The 18364-nt window shown below is 29.9% G+C and overlaps 1 protein-coding gene and 1 long non-coding RNA gene across 5 annotated transcripts; one reads left to right on the top strand and one right to left on the bottom strand.

Annotated features, from left to right (window-relative positions):
- Positions 1–108: 108 nt before the first annotated feature.
- On the top strand, positions 109–888 carry LOC118648067. The gene is made up of 2 exons (XR_004965155.1): positions 109–196; positions 447–888. It is a non-coding gene; the product is annotated as an uncharacterized LOC118648067 (long non-coding RNA).
- Positions 889–7435: 6547 nt separating this feature from the next.
- On the bottom strand, positions 7436–11220 carry LOC118648066 (protein ANTAGONIST OF LIKE HETEROCHROMATIN PROTEIN 1-like). Of its 4 annotated transcripts, none has more exons than XM_036294278.1 (3): positions 9591–11220; positions 8904–9164; positions 7436–8820 (listed from the first exon to the last, which is right to left on the bottom strand). In XM_036294278.1, exons 1-3 carry the CDS (start codon positions 9604–9606, stop codon positions 7775–7777), a joined length of 1323 nt encoding a protein of 440 aa, XP_036150171.1. In that variant the 5' UTR covers positions 9607–11220; the 3' UTR covers positions 7436–7774. The 4 variants fall into 4 exon arrangements, with proteins under 4 accessions (XP_036150171.1, XP_036150174.1, XP_036150172.1 ...); XM_036294281.1 differs by lacking the exon at positions 9591–11220 and having other exon boundaries at positions 7436–8016; positions 8143–8820; positions 8904–9298; XM_036294279.1 differs by lacking the exon at positions 9591–11220 and having other exon boundaries at positions 7436–8433; positions 8548–8820; positions 8904–9297.
- Between the last annotated feature and the right edge of the window lie 7144 nt (positions 11221–18364).

The raw sequence follows: 18364 nt of genomic DNA on the forward strand, positions 1-18364 counted from the left end.
ATTTATTGTTTGAGTGATGATGATGGTTTCAAATGAAGAAAGTTTCAATATACATAATAGAATTGACAGAGATGACAATGACTTAAATGATCATAATGATATGGAACAGATGATTTAGAACAAGAGCCATATATTCCTCAACAGAAACCTACTACTTCAAAACCTACTAAGAAGAAGCCTACAGATGACAAAACTGGTAAATAATTTTTATTTTATTTATTATACTTATAAGTGATTTGTTTTTTGGCTGCTTCAGAAATTGGTTTCATAGTTGTTTTGTGCAAATAGTGTCACATAAATATGGATAAAAAATAAAAAAGTTACTGCAGAATAATTTATTATTGAAACAAATTTTAAAGCTGACATAAATAAAAATAATTTATTCTTCACAAATTTGGTAATATAATCTGATAATTGACATATATGTCAACTGTTTGCCATTATAGTTGCTATGTGGACAGACAGCAGCACGCTAGCATTACTTACCTGTTATGAAGCAAAAAGGAAGATCTTGATCATCCTGTTAAGCGAGGGAAAGTATGGGCATCAATAGCTGATGACCTTTCAGAGTTCGGTTACAAGGTATTATAAAAAACTCCCAAAAAATATAAAAATGTTTTGTATTTTTGTATGTACTATGTATGTACATTTATATTTATTAGAGATTAGCGAGAGGGGCTCTGTACTGTATTGCTGCAAAATTGTCTTTTTAGTTGTTTTAATATGAATTTGATATCTTTGGACATTTTATTTCTCTGAAAATGCAATAGCAAATAAATTGAACTTTATACTGCACTTTCCCTGTCATTGATTGTCATTTGCTTAAGATAAATTGTTTTAGGCTGGTATTCATAGTCGAATCTTATGTCAAAATTGTCTCAAGCAATGGTTTTGTTTCAAAAAACAACAGTTAAATAATTCACTAATATAATTAGTCTAAATTTAGAGATCTAATAATAAGGATCAATAATCATTGACAGTTCACTGATCATTTATGTTTTCTGAACATAACCAATGCCCTAAGATGCTCATACGGCTCTGTAATTGGCTGATAGCATCTTAAGACAGTACTTAAGATGATCTTAAATATAAGAATCGACTATGAATTCTGAACCTTAATTTTTTATAATTTTTTATATTTGTTTTGTTTTTATTCTCTACCTTACTTTCAAAAGTACATACATAGAATGCATATATTTCATACTAAGTATGAAACAAAATACAAAACAGATATTGAAATATATATTTAGAAAATTTTATTTAGCAATTTAGAAAAATGTATTTTGAGCAAGTAAGAGAATTCAGAAATGCGTACATGTCTTGATTAATTTTGATTACATTTGAAAATTATAGTTTTCTGGAGAACAAGTGAGATGGAAATTTAATACGCTGACTCGAAAGTACAAAGCCCAGATAGCACAAGGACATCCACTGTATGTCCATGGATATCCGCTTCTGGACATTTGGACGTCCATTAAGAGTCCAAATAAGATCCGTCGGACATTCAATGGACGTCCAAGGATATACGTTTGGCACAACTGTTGTACGTTCATAGAAAGTCCTTTAATGGACGTTCCATGGATATACGTTTGTCACAATTCGGACATTCATAGAAGTCCGAAATAAACCAATTTGGAACCTATTATGATTTGATTCTTTTCTTTTGGGCCTTTTTCAATTAAAGGCTTGCTGCAATAGTGGGTTAATCCACATTTTGGTAAAAAAATTATCGAATAAAGCATGGACTGTGCATTTCCTGTAACAAGCTCTTGAAAAGTGTCCCGCAGAAAGACAAAGAGGAGACATGGTCCGGATCAATTTCTTTTTTTGTCTAGCGCCCATTACGCTACTGTTAGACAGAGACAGCGCTTGACCCAGACCAATTGCTATGTCCCTCTTTTGGTCGGAAAAAGAAACGGGGAAAAAAACAAAAAAGAAAAAAAAGAAAAAGAGAACGATAATAAAAATGAAAAGAAACGAAAAAAAACGAAACGATAAAAAACGAAAAAGAAACAATAATGTATTATAACAAACATTTAAAAAAATACCAATAATTGAGTGTTAATAATAAATAAAAAAATAATACGTATTATTTTATATTATTTCATATTATATCTAAAAGTAGAACAATTAAAATAAACCTTTTGAAAAATAAAAACAATGTAATTTATTATTATTTATAAATTAATGTTAATTAGAACTATGTAAATAATATATATATAATTTACAATATTTTTTTAGATTATATAATAAAAATTAAGATAAATTATATAGAGTAAGATGCAAGTGCGGACATAAATCAGATATCCAGCATAAGACGTTCTGAATAGAACATTTTAATTCAAATAATGGACATCTTATAAATGTCCATTTTATGTCCATGGACATGTGGACCTGAATTGGACTTAAAATGGACGTCCTTGGAACATCCAGTGCTATTTGGGAGACTGCGTTGACAATAATAAAAGAACTGGTACTGGTGTTATGACATTTAAATTTTTTGACCATATGGAAAATATTCTTGGTGATCGGAAGACGGTACAAAATCAAAGTACAACATCATCGACTTTCTCTAAGAAAAAATTAAAATCAACCATGTCAACATTTACAGCGCAAAGCGATACACCAATTTCTTCACCGAGCACATCAAGTACTGTAAGCACTAACAGTGCTAAAAAACAAGTTTACGAACATTCACCCAAAATCAGAATGTTTGAATAAAAATAAACAAGCTCTTGAAAAGTCGGCACCATCAAACTCAGAAAAAACTGTATGTTCTACATCTGTAAGCAATACACAAAAGACCAAGCGCCCTCAACATGGATCGGAGAGTAGAACAGCGGCAAGTAAGGTAGAACTAGAAAAACAGTGGCTACAACATTTAAAAAATGTAGAAGATAAAAATAAAATAAAAGAAGAAAGACAGCAAGCTTACGAGAAAAGAAAAGCAGAAGAAGTGCAGATGAAAATGAAATTAATAGCATTAAAAGAAAGACAGTTAGACATGAAACAAAAGATTGCTAAACGTAAGTATGAGGAAGCAGCAGAATGGCATCGAGATAAATTATACATTGAAAAACAGAAATGTCGGTTGCTTAAAAAGTTATTGGAAACTCATACTTCATCTTCTAATAAGAAATTTAAGACTGATACAGACAGTTCACTTGAAGATTGAGAAAAGGGTGTGCAATACATGTTATTTTGTTATTATCACTCTTGTTTTTAAATTTTATTTAGTAAGTATTACAATATTGATATATTAATATATCGACATTTATCGCTATTGTTTATTTTAAGCCAATATTTAACACATAATAGCCTTATCTTACAATCAGGTAGAGCTGTCATTATTTGTTAGATACATATCTAATTAAAAAAGCTGACTTTGAAAATTGTTTAATATAGTTGTTTTTGATTCGCTTCGGGTGGCCTTGATTCACCTCCTTTGACAATATGTAATAATAATGTTTTTATTTTATTGTATTATTAGTTTTTTTATTTATCTGATTGTTTGAGAGATAAATACATATTTTAATATATTATATAAAATTTTTATTGAAAATAAGTACATGTATGCATGTTTATGTTTTTGTTCTTATCTGCTCTAGACTTTTGTTTATTTTATAAAATGTAAAGTGCCCATATAAATCATATATGAAGTTTTATTCATATCTTTTATTAATCACGTTATAAGCTAAAACAAAAAAAAGAGAAAGTCAGCAAATTTAATCAGCACCCAATTTTATATATAATTTGTACCGGGTACTTTCTTATATCGCATAATATTATAAAAATGTTTTTAAATATTTTAAATTAGATTAACATTATATACTTAAATAAATATTAAAACTTGTTTACCATATTATTATTACAAAATGTAATAAGATAATTAAGTTGCAAAAGTGTAAGTCATTAAGCATAATCAGAAAAGTTTTTTCTTAGATACGAAATATTTAATTTTATGTGGAGAGATATGTAGAGGTATGTAAGTAATATGAGCAATATTTGTAAAGACTGTGGTAAAAATAAACATACCATGTTTATCAAAATATACAAATATTTATTTTTTTATAATTTGACTCTAGGTTAAAATATTACAGATTATATAACATACAAAAATATAAAAATATACACGACTACTCTTAAAAATCTTTATATCTTAATATACTCCAGAATAGTATATAATCTTTATATACTACTAGAACACAACATTGCGCGCGCTTCGCGCGCGCCACTTAGCATTTTTATATTGAACATTGCACTTATTCTTCTTCTGTAATATTACTCTCACACACTTTATCATATTTAATGCCCTTCTCTATCTCACGCTCCCTCATTCTCCCTTTCTCCCTCTCTAAATTATTAATTATATTATTAATTATATTAATTATATTATTTTCATATTGTTCAATATTACTCTTACACACTTTACTTTTTTATTTAATCCTCTTCTATATCTCTCACGCTCTCTCATTCTCCCCCCCTCCTCCCCACCTCTCTCTCTCTCTCTCTCTCTCTCTCTCTCTCTCTCTCTCTCTCTCTCTCTAAACACAAATTATTAATTATATTATATTTACATGTTTCTTAATATCATCTCTTACACACTTTACCTCCATACTTAATCCCCTTTAAATAAATTAAAAATTATAATATATTATATGTAACGTTACCTGTTAATTTTCAATAAAATTTCAAAACTCACTTTCTGGCTTTCTTGTTTAATCTCTCTCAATTATAATTTCCTTTCATCTAATCTCTTTCTTTTTCTAATCTCTTTCGATAAAACTCACTATCGCTCTCTGACCATTTCAACAACTTCTGACAACAAGCATCCAACAACTTTAAAATTAAATTTTTTAAATCTTATGCCTTAATAATACAACATTAAATTTAAATTTTTAAATAAATTAAAATTTATAATATTATACGTAATGTTACCTGATAATTTTCAATCAAATTTCAACACTTTCACTTTCTGGATTTCTTTTTTAAACTCTCTCGATCTCAATTCTTTCTCTTTAATCTCATTCCTTTTCTTCTATTAAAATACACAAAATGTCAAAATAATTAAAACGCAAATGATATTTAATGAGAATAATATAATTAATAAAAATTGATAATATTGAGAATGATAATTAATAAGAAATGAGAATTAAGAGTTTAAGATTCCTTTTTTTCAAAATATTTAAAACGCAAATGTTACCTTCCTGAAATCTCGCACTCTCTCTCTCTTTTTCTCTCTTAATAAGATCTTCAAATTTACTTAATTTCTCTCTCTCTCTCTCTCTCTCTCTCTTTCCTTCTCTCTCTCTCTCTCTCTCTCTCTCTCTCTCTCTCTCTCTTTCCTTCTCTCTCTCTCTCTCTCTCTCTCTCTCTCTCTCTCTCTCTCTTTCTCTTCTTCTTCTACCTATCACTTAATTCTTGCAATTTTTTTAAACTTTTTATTTTTTATAAATATCTATATAAACACTGGCGCAAAAGAAAACGAGACAAAAGTTTTGACCGATTTTTAGGCAATCTTCAAAGTGATGCAACTTTGCGAAAAATCATCTAAATTACATGTACTTTTTTTAAATTAAAGGGCAAAGACTCTACTTTGAGAATCCCTAGGTGAAAGTTTGATTTGTTAAGTGCTAATATAACATATAGTATTGCATTGAGTAGGCAGTTCTCAACTACATATCTCATTGGATACATTACATTTTTTTGCAGTGTATATATGGTTTTACGTCCGTATCAGCTATATTAATTGATTTTGAAACAGCTATAAGAAAATCAATATATCTACCAGTTTGGAGTCAATGTTAATTACAACCAAATGATATATTAATTTTCTACCCCTGACATTCATTAATATTATGTAAATTTTTATTTCTATTTTCTGTATATACCTCTTTAATATTTCTTTTTTTCTTTTCTTACTCTCTGCTTCCTTTATTTCTTTTTTTCTTTTTTTAATATAATGTTTATTTTCTTTAACCTTAAATAAAAACATTTATATATGTTAAAAATAAAAACGCAATTAAGTCATTAAAAATTCAAAATTTTGACAAAACAAGCTTTACAGCTTTTTAAACAATTATTAAATACCTATCTCGTCTTTCTTCCTTTTTTCTCTCCGCTTTTTTATGAAATGTCTTAATGTTTATTAATTTAAAAGAATTATGCTTTTTGAATCTTTTCTCTCTTTTCTTTTTTCTCTCCTTTCTTTATCTTTTTCTCTTTCTTTAATCCTCTATCCTTTATCTTCTGCAATTGTGAATAAAAAACGTGTAAGTATAATTTTATAAATAATTACATAATATTATATAAAAAACATTTTTATAAAAAATTATTATTTACTTAATTATTTTAAATTTTATTTTTTATTTTTTTATCTCACGCTCTCTCACTCTCTTTTTCTCCCTCTCTCTCTTTCTCTCTTTCTCTCTCAACACAAATTATTAATCATATTTTTATGTTGTCTATATCTATCCTCTATCTTCTGCAATTTTGAATAAAAAACGTGTAAGTGTAAGTTTATAAATAATTACATAATATTATATAAAAAACATATTTTAATAAAAATTATTTACATATTTTTTTAAACTTTTTTTTTATAAATACACACACACACACATATATGTATGTATTTATTTAAAAAAAAGTTAAAAGAATTAAGTAAATAATAATTTTAATAAAATATATTTTTATATAATATTATGTAATTATTTATAAATTTACATAATTTTACACACACACACACACGCGCGCCGCACGCACAAATATACACACACAGAAAAAAATATAGCCAATAATATATGTAATTGCGAGCTGCTAACTTACAATAATATTTACTGTTAATGCTCTAACACTCTTCTTTTTCTTCTTTCTTACACTCTCTTTCTCTCTCTCTCTTTTTCTGCTCCTTCTTTCTATAGAAGTCGCTGTTTCTCCTTCTGTTTTCTTTTCTGCTTCTTTTTTCAACAAAAGTCGAAACTCTCTCTCTCCTACCAATCTATTTCCTTTCCTGCTTTTTTTCTAAAAGATTATAAAATTTTAAAGATATTATTGGTATTTCCTATATATATTACATTATTACTTAATATATCTTAATATTATATAAAAACCTATTTTAATAAAAATTATTTACTTATTTTTTTAAACTTTTTTTTTATAAATACACACACACACACATATGTATGTATTTATTTTAAAAAAGTTAAAAGAATTAAGTAAATAATAATTTTTAATAAAATATATTTTTATATAATATTATGTAATTATTATGAATTTACATAATTTTACACACACACACACGCGCGCGCATACACAAATATACACACACAGAAAAAACAATTAGCCAATAATATATGTAATTGCGAGCTGCTAACTACATAAAATACTCAATACAATAATATTTACTGTTAATGCTCTAACACTTTTCTTTTTCTTCTTTCTTACACTCTCTTTCTCTCTCTCTCTTTTTCCGCTCCTTCTTTCTATAGAAGTCGCTGTTTCACCTTCTGTTTCCTTTTCTGCTTCTTCTTCCTACAAAAGTCGAAACTCTCTCTTTCTCCTACCAATCTATTTCCTTTCCTTCTTTTTTTCCAAAAGATTATAAAATTTTAAAGATATTATTGTTATTTCCGAGAGAGAGAGATTATATTATTACTTAATATATCTCTTTATTACTTACCTTATTACTTACACACTTTTGATATAACCAATTTTGATTTGAAAACACAACTGTCAAACACAACTGTCAAACACTACGAAGCATGCGGTTCAATGATCAGCGAAAGAACCAATCAGCATCGTGGATTAAAGGCAACAATTCTTCGAGACTTTCGAGATGACTTCGATACATTCGATAAATAAATAACATATCTTTTTTAGAAAAGGATTCTGGAAACAGCTCCCGAAACATCTGCATTCTTCGATCTATTACATTATTCCTATTTCTATATCTAGCATGTAAATCATCAATCTCATAATTGTTATCTACAACATTATCTACAAGAACGTCATTAAAATCTGCAAAGAATTCATTTTCATCATTTTCTTTTATAGTAATGTTATGCATAATACAAGCGGCTGTTATTAATTTTGGAATAAATTGAATATCAAGTAATTCTAAAAATCTCAAACGACGGAAACGACCTTTTAAATATCCAAAAGCTCTCTCTATTGACATCCGTGTAAAAGAGTGTAAGAAATTAAATTCAGACTGCTGTACGCTTAAATGTCCGTTATCTCGAAATGGTGGGACGAGCCATGGTAGTAGTGGATAGGCTGAATCTCCTATTATGCACGTTTCATTAGGGAAAATGTTTTCCATGTCATTTTGAGCAGTATCATAGAGTAACGATCTTCTTAGAACACGTGCGTCGTGCAGTGAACCCGGTTTTCCACAATAAATATTTGTGAACTTCATATCTGCATCTACAACACCTTGTAACACGACAGAGAAAAACCTTTTTCTATTGCAATAGTCTCTAGAGTAATCAACAGGCCGTCGAATTGCGATATGCGTGCAATCTATTGCTCCGATACATTTTTTTATACCTCGTTTTGCCTCGAACTTTTGGGATATTACGAGGATAGCATCATTTCCCTCTGGCCATTTTATTTCTTCATCTAATCTAGATAATAGCCATTCCACAACACGATGTATTATACGAAAAATTGAAGATATAGATACATTAAATCTATCTCCCAAAGTTCGTAATGGCTCAGTATTTGCAATATACCAAAGAAATATAAGGAAACTCCACTCAGCAGAGATTTTACGCATACCAGAAGAATGGGATGGGATAAAATTACTCTGCTGCAGCACGTCTGCAAGTATAAAAATTAATATGGCATTAGCATTAAAAAAAATGTAAATAATAGACAATATAAATAATACATATTTTATATACCTATTTGAAGATATGCCGTACGTCTCTGTAATCTAAAGTGCTCCTTAAATACAGCATCACTATATAAGTGGACAGTGTTGAGGAAGTCTTGAACTTTGCTCCGTCTTCTTCCATGCATGAGAAGTTGATACAATGGAAACAATAAATCATCTTCAACTTCATTACTTGAGAAAGATGTATTAGATTCATTAGTGGAATTCATTATCTCACTAAGGCTGTCAGAGGAACTTGAACTGGTATTAGTAGAGCTGGATGATAAATCTGCAGTCATTGTTATGACTATTTCATCCATTTCTAATAACTGTGACATTATTATTTTTATATTTATAAAAGAAATAATTAAATAATATTATGCTGGATATAAAAATAATAAGTTTGGTTACAAAATCTTCTAATTAAAACAATTATCAATATTATATTATATAGTTATATACCATCTCAAATAGCACAAAATATTCATAAAATATTTATAAGAAAGAAAAATATTTACGATAAATATTTTGTACATATTTTTATGTCAGAGTTTTCATACATATGTAACATAAAAAATAAACAAAATACTTTTTCACTCTTTTTAGTCAAGCTAGTTTCTAAAAAATATTTTTGAAATATTTATATTATGCAAAAATGCATATATAATATGCTATACTAATTTCTCTAAGGTTATTTTCCTTGAAATATACTTACGTAAATTACGCAGCATTGTTGGTCCGTTTCAACGGATTCTACAAAGAAAATTATTAACGATAGCCTAAACGTTAATTGTTATTGTTGCTGATCTGTTATATGGTCTTGCTTCTTCTTTTAAAAATGTAATTCGCATCACTTGAGTAATAGTTACACGGAAATTTATTACCACCATGGATTAAAAAATATCAAGACACAGACACACTATAGGTATTTGGTACAGACTGTTACACACTTTGTTCCAATTGAATTGTGCACATCGCTACACTTTGTGCCTTCCTGTGTACGTTTGTGCTAAGATGTGTTAAGCAATTGGAAAGCACCCAGTAACTTGAAACTTTTCACTTTTCACACTTCCGCCCTACGGGAAACATTACACGATCGCAATACGTACCCTGATCCGAATACGTTGAATACAAACATACCAGCAACTTAAGCCACCAGTCGTCAACAGTCGTCACGAATAATACAATTAAACATAAATACGATTTATATATAGAAACGTTGATATAAGTTGTTAACTTTTTTTTATTAAAAAGCGTTATTACTATTAATTTAATAAAAATTGTCCTGTTCTAGTATACCACAAGGACAAGATTTTCTTGAATTGAAATAATCCGTTGCTACATAGGGAAAAAAGTCTTTAAATTACATAATACTGTGTGTAATAAATATTTTCAGGATCATGCTATTATTTATATTAGAATGATAAAAAGAAGATTACAGACAGAGGCACTTCCGCTCTGGAGTTGTGTCCACTTTACATTTTACAAAAGAAAAAAAAATTCAATTCTTAATATCTGATTGAATATGAGTGAATATTTTTTTCGTTTTATTCCAGTTTTATAAATGTACAGGAATTAATTAAAAAAAGTTTTTCAGTAAAATAAATATATTAGGTATTATGATACAAGAAACGCGTGTAAATAAGAATAATGAAACAAACATGTATAGATAAAGAGCGTCAACGACAGAATTTTATTTATCCTAATCAGGGACCCGGTCCGAAATAAAATTATTATGGTTCGGTTTCAGTTACGATTTAGTAAAATATTCGAAAACTGTTACGGTTTCAACTTTAGTGTAACGGGTTCTATTTTTTGACAAATAAAGAAAACCGAAAATCGTTTAAACTACGAATTTTTTCAATTCCGGTTCCGACTCTAAATTTTCCAGTTCTCAATATGTAATAATAATAAATAATAGTATTTAATAATATCTAATAATAATTTAAATAATTGTGTGCACTGATAGAAAAATGTGTTGTATTTGTAACCATAATTGCAAATAGCATCTATGACATGGTTGCTGTAACCAAATTGGAGATCTTTATATACAGTTAGTTGTGTACCATAAAATGATCTTTATTATAAGCATTTACCATATATATATTATAGTTATTATTACCAATGTTGTAATAGTAATTGCTATAAAAATGATATTCCTAACTGTAATCATTTTACTATGCAATTGTGATGGTTACAAATACAACACATTTTTCTATCAGTGTACAAACAACGAGATGAGTATCGAGAGACACGGTAGTGGCTCGCGCCAAGTGAACGCGCAGCGCGAGCCCGACCGTGCTCTTTACGCGAGTACGCGACTTGCGAGCACCCGAGATTATCGGATATCTCAGAAACGGCTAAACGGAGTTTGATCGAGTTCTAACTAGGCTCAATCGAAAGCTTGGGGTCGATTTGTATGTGAAAACTATTTTTATTTGTCCCCTACGTACCCTATGAGAGGAGATATCAAACGACGCAAAGTCCAAATGTCAAAATTTTCATTTAAGAAACGTCGTTATCGTCACCTCCTGATCGACCTCTCAGATCAGAAAACGTCACTTTCATACTTTTGATGCAAGAGGCGCTTGTGTGCTATGCGCCTCGGGTTATTTAGGAACCTGTCACACCGACGAAATATAGTGGCATGAGCAGCGATCACAATCGCATGCATCTCGGGTAACGTTCCGTTTCACGGATAATAATGTCTAATGTTAATCATGTGCGTAATAAAATGGAACGCAGTCATTCGCATCGTCACTACGGCGTGTGTAATGGATTATGTGGGTTGCCCATGTGGGTCGCGTGAACTCGTGAAGTGACGTACGTAGTGTGATGAATGTTATGTTATTGTTATGACAGTTTTCGTGAAGTAGTGCATTTTTTAATTTTTATTATACCGTTATGTCTAAACAATGACTGATGTGTCTCTTTTTAAGAATTTATTCGCAAGAGAAACGTATGCGCAAATACCCGCTTTAACAGAAAAGTTGCAAGTTTATTGGTTAAAAGCCATATGATAGCCAATAAATTTTCAACTTTTCTGTAAGAACAGAATTTGCGAATACGTTTCTCTTAGAAATGAATTCAAGAATCGAGCCTCAGAGAGAAACCTCTCCGAGGTTTTTCTCTGTGGAGACTGTGTGCAGACAGTTCGCGAATTGTTCTTTATTAATTGTTTGAGGTACTCGTGATCATCGAATGGAAGAGAACTTCGAGAGAAAGAGAACAGCGAGAGCGGTCAGTGGAAAGAATGGGGACTGGAATGCAGCTTATATTATTTTGTGTGTGATGGCTATTTTAATCTGTTGCGGGTTTCACGGCAATGATATGATAACCTGTATATTACATCGTGGATTACATCGTGGAGGCAGTGATGAGATGCGGGCCGGGTTTTTCGCGCATGCGCGGCGAGAATGATAGCAGTGAAGTAGTTAATAAAGAAAAAAAATGTACTGTTGATCGCCCTAATGCAATCATGTCAAATTTTTTGAATAAAAAGAAATAGCAGATATATTTATGTACAGATACGCACATACGCTCTCAACGTACAAATATATATATACATATATTTACACACAGATATACTTTCACATATAATTATAAGAAATTATTTTATTCTATAATAAAAAATATTAAAAAGAAAATAGGTGTTGAAATAATTTCAAATATTTAACAATACAAACAAAACATTTTATTTTTGGCAGAAATATTAAAGAATACCAACATTTGTTGCAAGGGTAAGGAAAACTGCCAAAAACCTTACCAGTATTCATAAAACAACAATTTATCTTTAAAATACAAAATAATATCATAAACGTAAGAAATTGCAAAGTTACAAAAACACAAAATATTATAGTAGTATACTAATAAAATATAATAAAATAAAAATACTTGTAATCAATTTAATGATAAACATGTTTTATAGATAAATATAATTTATAATATAATACAACTTCTACATTACAAAAATAATTTTTACTTGTTATATATTATTTATTAAATTTAATTAATTTATTAAATCCGTTAAAAATGACAAATATAACAATTACTATATACTAATTCAAATTATTAAATCTTTAATTTTTAACAATATGTAGCACATATTATCACAGTACGTAGTTATATAATACAGAACAGTATTATCAGAAAGGAAATATGGAAGGCAATGCAGAAATTGGAAATACTGGAAAAGCTAATAAGAATATGCAAACTGGTAATAACAGATTCGAAGAAAAAGATTAAAATCAATGGCTGCGTTCAGCAGAAAAAGCAGCTTTGCAACTGTTGTAAAATTCTTCAACACGACTGGTTTATACGTTTAGATCTAACAGGAACTAAGAGCAAAAACCAATCGTGTTGAAGAATTTTACAACAATTGCAAAGCTGCTTTTTCTGCTAAACGCAGCAACTAATTAACATTCCTAAGATTAGACAGTCAGAGAAGGTGATGGATTGGCCTCAATCGTGTTCAACCTGATTTTAGAAATAATAATATTTAGAATCATATGTAGCATGTATTAAAAAATAGAGGCTGGATATTAAAATACAAAAATTTGTTTTTTATTAAAAATTATTGCACATTAAATCTTTGGCTTTAGTCACTACAATATATTATTAACACGGTCATGTAAGTAAAACTGAAATTCTAAACGCAAATATTAAAAATTATGTATAGCATACATAAAAAAGTAGAGGCTAGATGTAAAAATGCAAACAAATGCAACAAAAAAAAAAAAAAATTAAGTATTATCAGATGTGCATTGTTCTCCGTATAAATTTTGTGTATTATGCAGTTCTAAATGCCTCGCGTCAATTTCAAAATTTGTACAATTTATATTTTGAGCTTGTAAACTAGATCGAATAACACAAATTGAGGAAACAGTATCATTTGATAGTCGATTCCTTTTTTTACATTTGACATCTGAAACAATAGAAAATATTCTTTCGGCCTCAGCATTAGAATGAGGATAAGAAAGGACTACTTGAGTTAATAATTCTAAGTTTGGGAACATCTTAGTCCCATCAAAATTTTCAGATTGTAGTATTTTAGCCCACATTTCATCTATTGGCAAAGAAGCTAATTCTTTTTTTTGTTGCTCATCAAAACTTAATGGTAAAATTGTCCATTTAAACGATAATTTTGTTATATTAATATTATGCTCTACCCGGTTAGCAATATAAGTTAAATTTTTAATTTTATGTCTACCTTCATTATATAAAGCTATATTAGGATCCAAAAAAATTAATTGTTTAAAAAGTTCATTTTTATAAGGTAGAGACGCTTTAGCATTTCTCGCGCGCGCGCGAACTGCCGTAACATAAAAATCCAAACATTTCAATCTAATTTGTTGCGCGCATTCGAAAGATAAAGTCTCTAAAAGACATTCACAATCCGGTCCCACATTTATGTCATTTATAGGTTTTATATTATCTTTATTATCCAATAGTAAATCTAAAGTTGAAATATTTTCTAAAACATCAATTTTTACCAAATTTACGGCTATTTGACGAATTAATTTTTGACTGCTTTCATATAATTTTGAATTCATGAATTAAAATATTACGAGATTGAAATAATACATTAAAGTTATTAAAAAAATTTAGTGCAAATTTTAAAAACAGCAAATACGCTTTAATAAAAATATCATTTAAATGTTCTAATATAATTTCCGCGGATTTTAATTTATCTTCTACTGTTGCTAACATAAAATAATTTTTAAAAATTTCCCAGTTATCTAAAAGTCTAACAACGCATTTTTCTAAAGATAACCATCTTGTTTCCGACAATTTTAATATTTTATTTCGTTGTCCATTAAAAAAATCTTGGAATTCTCCCAAAATCGCACATCGCTTTGCACTGCCCGAAATGTAAGTGGCAACTCCTCTAATCAAATTTTCGCAAGAAGAAGGTAATTTTTCGCAAGCCTTACTGGCTATAAGCGCGGATGAATGGCAAATACAATTTATTGTTATTAATTCTGGCACTTCCGTTTTAAGATGAGTCATAAAAGAATTTTTGGATCCGACCATTACTGACGCATTATCGCAAGCTAATCCAACAATATTTTTAATAGGAATATTTTGTTTTTCTAAACTTTCTTTAAACATTTTAAAAATTTTATTCGCGGAACAGTCTGTTGCATCTAAAGTTAATAATTCTAATAATTGAGTTACAATTTTTTTATTTAATGGTGATACGTAGCGGACAAGAACGCACATTAATTTTGTATCAGAGATATCCGTACTTTCGTCTATCAAAATGGAAAATTTACTAATTTTTAAATATTCAACAATTTTTTCAGTTTCACGTTTTGCAGTAATATTTTTAACAATACTTGCACACTTATGTCGAGCCAGCGAAAGGTCTTGCACAACTTCAGGTTTTATACAAATATCTTTTAACAAAGGAATTAAATGATCCACGATTTGAAAGGCTACATTATGCTCTGCGATAAAAGTTGCTATTTTAATTTCTGCGCGTTTAACCTGTTCTTTATGTGATAAACTATCTTTAAAAGTAGCCTTAAAATTACCAGAATTTATTTTTTCAATGTGTTTAACCGTTTGTGAATGTTTAATCAAATCTGTTTTGCAACATCTGATAGTTTTGTTGCATGCAATACAAAGCGCTTTATTTTCAGCAAGATGGGGAGCTAACCATCCTTTAAAAATACTTTCATCTAGCCAAGCATTTTGAAATTTTCTAATCCTACGTTTTTCAATAGCTCCTTTACTTGGACAATCCATCATTCATAAATAAATAAATATTACTTTTTTTCAAATATACTTGGCTAATTGTATTGATCTTACATTTATTTCTGAAGGCACGCGTTTATGTACTTGGTCTATCTTTTTTTTATTTCAATGTTGACGCACAGTTGGCGCATTTACTTCATATCAATCATTTTGTAGAGAAGATAATAAAGCAATATAGTAATGAGACAATTTACCTAATATAATAGTTTTTTTCTCAGATGCGCGCGCGCGCGCACACACACACACACACACACACACACACACACACACACACACACACACACAATCGGCGCCTTCTTTTATCTCTTTTTAAAAAGGTTTGAAATACATAATAATTGTGATACACGTGCCGACATAAAGAGAACATTCATTGTAACATTATTAAGTTAATTGAAACCAAAAAATTCTATAAACTTACTGATTCTATAAACTGACTGAAACAGTTCAAAGTTACTAAAGTGACTTCCGGACCTGTAAGGGCTAAAGTAAAGACTAAATTACAGAGTTCTCTGCTGTAAACAATATGAAAAATACCCACTAATCAATGTCAAATTAAAGTAATATAATAAATATAAATGTAAAGTAAAGTAGATGTAAATTGTTAATATAATTTTTACTTTAGGAACACTTTAAAGAGGAGGAACCATAGTAGGACGGTTATTATTAAGATCAGTGCGTATAAAATGAAGGTTTTAAAACGTATACGAGGATCGTGTGAGACGGTGTACGATCCTCCGTTTTGCGATTCTACATTTCTAGGCATCTCATAAGAACCTAATGGGATGCTAATGTGACGCGATGGGTTGCTCGAGGCAATGCACTCCGATGAACAGTAAGTGCCCATCGCAATGGCATTGATGGCCTCCGCGGAGGAATCCTCCGCACCCGGCTCATCTACTGCGACGACTTCCTCCGGCGTGATTTCTATAACGGACATATCCATCGCGACAACGATTATCGTCTCCCGACGAACAGACAACGACGGTCTGAAGAATCGGAGTAGTACAGCGGCTTTATATAGTAGTACTGCGGCTAGTACCTGTTGGGTGGGGGGCGGCAGAGGGAAGGGGAAAGTGGCGGACGGGTCTCCTAACCTCTGATTGGCTAATGTACGTGAGGAGGGATAATTGGGGTAGACATAGACCGGCCCCTACCAGACCCCCGTAACTCGGTTACGGGCCTACCGCCAAATGTCGGCAAGAACGCGGTAGCGCGATGCGGATTAAGACCGTCCAGCGAGACGCGCGTCCGTGGTCGCTAGGAAGTTGTTTACAAGGAAATGTATCTGTCTAAATATATTATAGTTTGTAATTTGTTTTAAATCTTTATATTTCAAAATTTTGAGAAAAGTCGTGCATAATATGATCATATATAAATATGAATAATTAAATACGAATAATTTGTATATATAATTTTTGATCTAATAGCACATATACATATATATTTTTATATAATTGTATATAATAATAACCGAATTTTGGGCCGATAAAGTCTTATATTTTTGTAATCATATTTGTTCAGATCTTTCAATCATATGTAACTGTATATGATTACATACAGATAAAATTGTATCATTTCCTCCTCCAAATATTATTATATATGATCGTATAATGTGTAACATATGATGATATTACATTTAATTTTGTATAATTATATTTATACTGGTCAACAAAATTAGCGCATACGAAAGTTTTGCATAATTTCAAATAACTATAACACCGCGGAAAATCATCGCATTTTCATTTTTCAAAAAGCATTTTAAGCTTGAACTTTCTACTATATTAAAGGATACTATATCAAAAATTATTATATTGTATAATGTGTATATTTTGTATTTTTTCTTTTTCTCTTAACAAGTCTCATTTTTTTTCAACCAGTGGTATTTTTAACTCTTTAGTTTAGTCGGTTATGGTATTTAAGAGAAAAACCATTAATATCTAAACATAATATATTAGATTTTCATAATATTACGTGTACCTACAGCAACTGTTTTATGCATTTGGAACGCCAATGCTTGTGGTGGTGATAAGGATTTGATTATTAAATCGGCGTTCTTTGTGTTCACTGTATAGAAAAAGTATATGTGACTATTTATTCTTTCTTATGCGTGGACTGATCGTACAATGTATCTGCGATGTTCACGGCTCTACTTTCGGACGCGAAGTGCGTGGTGCGATCAGGCGGATGACAGTTTGCTCGACCAGGCCAGCGATCATGTAACTTCTTCCTTAGGGAGGGAACGTGAATAGTGAAAAGTTTCGTGTAACTATCCCTTTCTATAGGTGTTGAATAGAAAGGGACAGTGGGTGCTTTCCAATTGCAATATCCCTAGACACTTTCATGCACACGGTGACACAATTTGTGTTCCAATTGTCATAATTATCGACACAACACTACACATCTGTACTCAGCCAAAGAGCTGTGTAGGCTTGTGTTTTTTGGTGACAAATAATAGTTACTAACCACAGCGCGGTAAGTAATTGCATTCTTGTTTTCTTTTAAAAAGCCGGACAAATATGGATTACGGAAATCTGAAAAATGTCCCTGAGGTAATAAGTAATTCGATTTATTTTGCATTAAAATAATGAATTATTACGAGTTTTTAAATATTATTTAATAAAAAGTAAAATCAATACTTTGTTTTTTTATTTGCAAGTTAGATTAGGTTAGGTTATTAACTTAACTTTTGTTTATTAATCTATTACAATGCATACAAATAACACGTACAAA

This window comes from Monomorium pharaonis, unplaced genomic scaffold (genome assembly GCF_013373865.1).
Source record: "Monomorium pharaonis isolate MP-MQ-018 unplaced genomic scaffold, ASM1337386v2 scaffold_154, whole genome shotgun sequence".
Taxonomy (NCBI): domain Eukaryota; kingdom Metazoa; phylum Arthropoda; class Insecta; order Hymenoptera; family Formicidae; genus Monomorium; species Monomorium pharaonis.